The sequence below is a fragment of the Diabrotica virgifera genome, chromosome 8, assembly GCF_917563875.1.
Source record: "Diabrotica virgifera virgifera chromosome 8, PGI_DIABVI_V3a".
Taxonomy (NCBI): Eukaryota; Metazoa; Arthropoda; class Insecta; order Coleoptera; family Chrysomelidae; genus Diabrotica; species Diabrotica virgifera.
The window spans coordinates 6922722-6928721 of record NC_065450.1 but is presented as its reverse complement, the minus strand read 5'-3'; the positions used below and the strand labels follow the sequence as shown (position 1 = coordinate 6928721).

The 6000-nt window shown below is 30.4% G+C and overlaps 1 protein-coding gene across 1 annotated transcript; it reads left to right on the top strand.

The window, feature by feature from the left end:
* The first annotated feature begins 766 nt into the window (after positions 1-766).
* Positions 767-1707, top strand: LOC126889662 (THAP domain-containing protein 2-like). Its single transcript, XM_050658168.1, has 2 exons — positions 767-922; positions 1030-1707. The coding sequence occupies exons 1-2, from the start codon at positions 843-845 to the stop codon at positions 1220-1222; spliced, it is 273 nt and encodes a 90-aa protein (XP_050514125.1). The 5' UTR covers positions 767-842; the 3' UTR covers positions 1223-1707.
* Positions 1708-6000: the final 4293 nt, after the last annotated feature.

Sequence of the window (6000 nt, the reverse complement as noted above, 5' to 3'; positions counted from 1 at the left end):
ATATCGTTTCTTGTATACATTTTCTTGTATCATTTCTTGTACGTACATTTGTGCCCTGTATGACACTATGCAAGTTCTTGTATCGAAAATTGTATGAAATTCGGCACGTGATTGGTCGAAATTTTGTTTGTCACCCTGTGTCACGTTATGGTAGTACTGCATCTACAGCTACAGCTGATTTTATAAAATTTATAAACTTTTAATTAACATTTTAATGTTTTAATGTTAACCAGAATTTTACGTTGACTGTTTGAGGTTGATTATTTGTGTTTTTTATTTTGTTTTGATATTTGTGCTAAAATATTTGCATTAGAATTATCTTCCGTTTGATCAAAATTAGGAACTATTGTATTTTCGTCTATTACAAAATTATGCACCATGAAACCTAAATTTATAGTTTGAACTTTACTAGGAGCTAAATATATGGTTATTAGTAAAACAGTAGTTCATACCAAACGGTATATTAAGTATCAATAAAAGATTTATAAATAATACCTACAAAAACACAAATAAATTCATCAATACATGATCCCATTTTCATTTCAGCCGCCATTATGAGTAAGTAATTTTGACATTTTAGATGTTTTACCAGCAGGTTTTACGGTTTTGCTCTTTGCGCAGAAATTGGCGCAGTTCTTGTACAAGAATCTGTGTCTGACCCAGTGATATGGGAGGGAGGGGATATGACATGTGGTGTGGTAGATGGGATCACTTCGGCCATGTTGTGCGTCTCATTGACACTATTGACAGCTCTTGTTGTTTGGTTTAGTTGTGAACTTAAAAAATATATTTTATAAATTGTTTTGAACTTATATTTGCAGTGATTTTATAGTGACAATAGTATGCCGTCGTGTGCGTTCCCGTCGTGTAATTATAACGCTCGAATGAATAAAGAAAACTCAACCAAAATCTCCTTACATTGGTTAGTATCTAAGCATAAACAGTGGACAGGGCGGTATTACTTTCATTTTAGTGATAATGCATGTAAAAATAACAGGTAATTTTTTAACTTGGTTTATATGATTGTAGTTTTCCTAAAGATGTTAAAAGGAGAAAGGCCTGGATACAGTTCGTAAATAAAGAGAACTGGGAACCAAGCAAAGGAAGCAGATTATGTACAAAACATTTTGCTGAGAGGGATGTAGATCGGACTTCCTTAGCTTATCCTATTCGTTTGCGAGAAAATGCAATCCCTACAATTGGTGAATCTCAGGTAACATAAATAAATTATTAAAATAATATGTGTACATATTTGCGGTCAGTTTATTTTGTAATTAACAGTGAATTCAACTTAAAAACACGATTGCAGTGTTCCTCAGTATTCATTCCTATTATACTCTACACTCTACATAATGATGTAAACTAACTAATGCCAAATCACACATTTTGTTAATTTAACGTTTGTATTAAACGTAATATTTTTTAATGTTTAAGTGACTGTAAAATTAAATAAATAAACAAAATGCAGTATATATTCTGTACATAGAATGTACATTGTTATACAAAATATTCCGACCACCTCATAATTTCCAAAACTCAGTTTTTATAAAATAAATTCACCTACTTACACTAGGTTCGCTTTCAAGATGCAGTAGCAATAAACAAACCAAGACACGTTAAATGCTACTAGGAACACTCCCGAATCATAATTTACAATGTATAAACTTTGGAAATCATGATTTGGGATTTACAATGTATGTACATTGTAAATTATGATTCGGTTGTGCTCCTAGTGGCATTTAACGTGTCTTGGTTTGTTTATTTCTACTGCATCTTGAAAGCAAACCTAGGTAGTTTGCAGTTTTTATTTAATTAAAAAATGTTATCTGTTAGTGTATAATAAATTGTAGTGTCCTATAAATTAAAGTAAAAACAAAATTAGAAATTTTAATATAGATTAATAATTTTTAAAACGCTGTGTGATTATCGGAGGCCAGATTTTTTATGAAAAAAAGGTAAAAACAAATCGGTAGTTAGCATCAAATTTTAACGAATGCATACAGATGAAACATAATTTTGAGTCGTCTTTAACTTATAAGATGTCTTAGTGGCAAAACTTAGTGGTTACTTTGGCAAAACACTCGTGTAAATGATTTTAATTTAACGTTTTAGAACTATGGGATCAAATGACAAAATGAATTGTTTTTCTCGAGTCATCTTTGAAATTTTGAGCGCCCTCTGTCGGAATTTAATTTTGCGAATAGGTAATAGGTGTGTAGGAGCAGATTTCAACTAGTTTCTTGATAAACTTGTTATAATTTTGTATATTATGTACTAAGTTTTATAAAATACTAATTTTATAAAAAAAATATCCTATCAAGGTTCAATTTTTTTAATATTTTTTAGGAATAACTCATTTATGAATTCTTTATTAAGCACTTATACAATCTAAACTTACCTTTGGCCTTTTAGGATAGTGTGGAATACGAAATAATTACTTGCATTCTATAAACATTATTGAGAAGTGGCTAAATAGAATTATTTATGAGACAAATTTAAGATATTCCAGCAAGCTGTTATATAACGAAAGTCAATTTTGAACTGTACGTAAATTATTCTGTCACAAAGCTCTTATACATGCATATAGAGGAAAAAAAATAATATTAGACTTTAGCAATAGCCCATCAAACCAGGTACACAAGGACTATTGCAATTTTACCTAAACGTACAGTAGAGTCCCGCTAATCTAAACTTTAGTAATCCGAAAATCCGCTTAATCCGAAAGAGAATTTGGCAATAGCTTTAGAGAGCAATCAAATTTTTGTCTTGAAAAACGGTGTTTGATCCTACGTCTCAGATGAATGTGTTTTTTATTAAAGGCTTCATTACTTCCTTCTTATTATCATAGGCTCTTATTGCGTTCAAAAAACGAAAGTACTGTACTTAATGATAGGCATCGTGTTATTTTTTCTTAAAAGGGTGTTTTAAGAAAATCTGTATAATCCGAAAAATTCGGTAATCCGAAATGGGTTCGGTCCCAATTATTTCGGATTACCGGGACTCCACTGTAATAAATCCATACTCAAGAGATATGTTGGTTACATAGGGCCCAGAATATATATCTAATTGTCTACAGGAGAATTTAAAACAAATTAAAAATTATAAAAAACATATACATAAATATGAAATCAAACAATGGATTGGAAACAGAACAACACAATTCTATGAAAAACCGATTAATGGACAACCTCAATAAATAATAAATATCTAAAATATTACCAAATACTACATTTCTTCAATTTATTGTAATTAATGTCTAAAACACATTTATGTCACATGCAATATTAAAATTAATCTATTTAATTGTTTATAATGTAATAATGTATTGCACATAATATGTAATTAAGTGCGTATACGTTACTGTTTGTTTATATTTTTTTTTGTTTATATGTATAATATATACAGTGAGGACATTTGAGTTTACATAAATTCATTATCTCGAGAATGGGCAAATTTGAAGAGAAATCCTCAGACAGGTCGTAATAATTAATGATTTAAAATTTCGAGAATTGTTAGCAGATCTGGCAACCCCCATGGCAGAGGGCTAATTTTCACCAAAATAAAGCTTAAAAATCAGTTTTTTTACAAAGTTCACTAAGATGCAACTTGGCACGACATGCGACATTACCAAATGTTAACATTATGGTAGTGCTAAAAGTTGATAACTTTAATTTTCCGTTATTTTCCATATTGGAAAACAAATTTGCACCGTACTCCTAAATAGATCAGTAGCCAAAAAGTTAAGGAACAGTATTTTAGAGCTGCAGAGAAATCCCGTATTTACCAACATCATGGTAGCAGCACAAATATCTTTAAAATCTTTAAACCCGTTTATCTCAAAACTACTAATTTCGAGTTATCAAGTTATAGTATTAAGCTTAGGTGGTTATAGTTATGGTAGTTATAGGTGGTTTATGTATATAGTATGGTTTATGTTTATTAGTATATGGTAGTTATGATAATTATGGTGGTTTAGGTAGTTATAGTATTAAGTTTAGGTTTAGGTTATAGTACTAAGGCGACGATATGTGAAATGGATTCTGTAGATTCAGTCGATGTACTGGGTATATCTTAATATGGAAGTTCAATTTGGTTCTATAACATATTTTTTCTATGCTCATACTTTAATATAGGTTCACTACATTTATCATAATAAGCTTCATTATGATGCAGATTTTCATGACGATGCAGATTTTTAACTAATAGAATCGCGATATGGCATTAGCGATGAAGGTGGCACACGCGCAGTGACCATTGGCGAGTGAAATACATACGCTTTGACAGTTCTTAATATGTAAACAAGCTGACTAATTTAAAAATTAAATATTTTTAAGAAAATGTCTGAAGACGATAGGGATATTAAAAATTTATCCTCCAAATTCATTTTAATAATTGTAATATTGAAAATATAAATGTGTCAACAAAATAATTAATTAAACCATACAACTACTTAATTTGTTTGCGTTACAAAATTAATAAATTTGAATATATTTTTTGTTGTGAATGATCATAGAAAAAATCGTGTATACAACTTTCATTTAATTATTATCATTATGAAGCTCGTATGCTATAAGAAAATCGCCGCTAGGCGGCTCGTTTCGTATCCGTCATACTCGCTTCATAGTGACCATCATTAAATGCTCGTTGCATAATATACTAACATGTCGTAAAAAAGCAAAAATGTTATTTTCTATAAATTCATATAAAATCTACAATGAAAATATTAAGGTAACTTTTTCGAGATTTTCAATGCTGTCATTTTGTAAACTTTACACTCTTTAGGTAAGACCGATTCTGGAATATGCTGGTGGAACGTGGTATCTTGATTTGATTCGAGACAAAACTTTGTTGGAAAGCGTTCAAAGAAAATCCACTTGAATTTCATTGAAACTGAGAAGACCCCCCTATGCAGAGAGACTTAAGTATGACCAACCTAACTTCTTTTGAACTTTACCGACAACGTGGAGACTTAATTATCACATTTAAAAGATTAAAATTCAATTTCGGAAATCTCAACCAAATGTTTACCATAAATCAAGATGAATGCCTCAGAGGTTACCAGTTTAAACTTAAAAAAGAGAACTTCTCTACAAGATCAAGACAGAACTTTCCACTAAATAGATTTTTCGAGAGCTGGAATAACCTTAGTGATAACATTGTCTCGGCCTCTTCTACCAACACGTTTAAAAGTAAAGTGGACCATTTTCTATAACAGTCGAAATATTGTTTTTTATTTCAACCGAATTTTATTTTTTTTTGTTTTTTTTTTATATTATCTACTAGTAAGTTACTTATAGTCCGTCCGCTATAACTTTTTCCATGCGTTACGATTCATTTTCAATCAAGTTAAGTCAAAACAGAAAGTGAAACGTACGCCGATGTGTGTAGTATATAGTATACGGTATACAAAATGTATATACACATCGACGTTCGTTTCAATTTATGTTTTGACTTAATTTGATTGAAAATGAATCGTACCGCATGGGAAAAGTTATAACGGACGGACTATATATAATTTCATTGTTTGTGTGCATAATAGGGACTTGCCCCTCCGTCCTTGCTTATGAATAATAATAAAAAAGAACATGTACTTTGTACGCAACTAACAAGTTATACTTCTGTTATTCTGATTTCAACGAAATAAATATACTTTAAGCAGTTTATTTGTATTTTATTTAAATATTAAACTAATTTTAATACTTACTACTTTCAAAAATTTTGTATTAAAACAATACCAAAAATTAAAAAAAGGAATATGAATCTTCCGGATTTGAATCCGGGACCTCTCGATCTGTAGTCGAATGCTCTACCAATCACCCATAATCGCTTTATTTACATGATTTCTCGCACATAATTAGGCATTCCAAATCACGTGATATAATATGGCTGCTGGATGGCGAAACTGTCATCCATAGGCGTATCCAATGTTTAAACCACTTCATATTTACTTTGCTATCACAATTTCACAAATTTCGCTACACAATTAACAAAAAAACAAAA

What these genes read in the sequence shown, in the direction of transcription:
- LOC126889662 (XM_050658168.1), top strand. Translation starts at nt 843, where the DNA reads ATGCCGTCGTGTGCGTTCCCGTCGTGTAATTATAACGCTCGAATGAAT. An exon ending in ACCAAAATCTCCTTACATTG is followed by an intron (nt 923 to 1,029) that starts GTTAGTATCTAA and finishes ATATGATTGTAG; the next exon opens with TTTTCCTAAAGATGTTAAAA.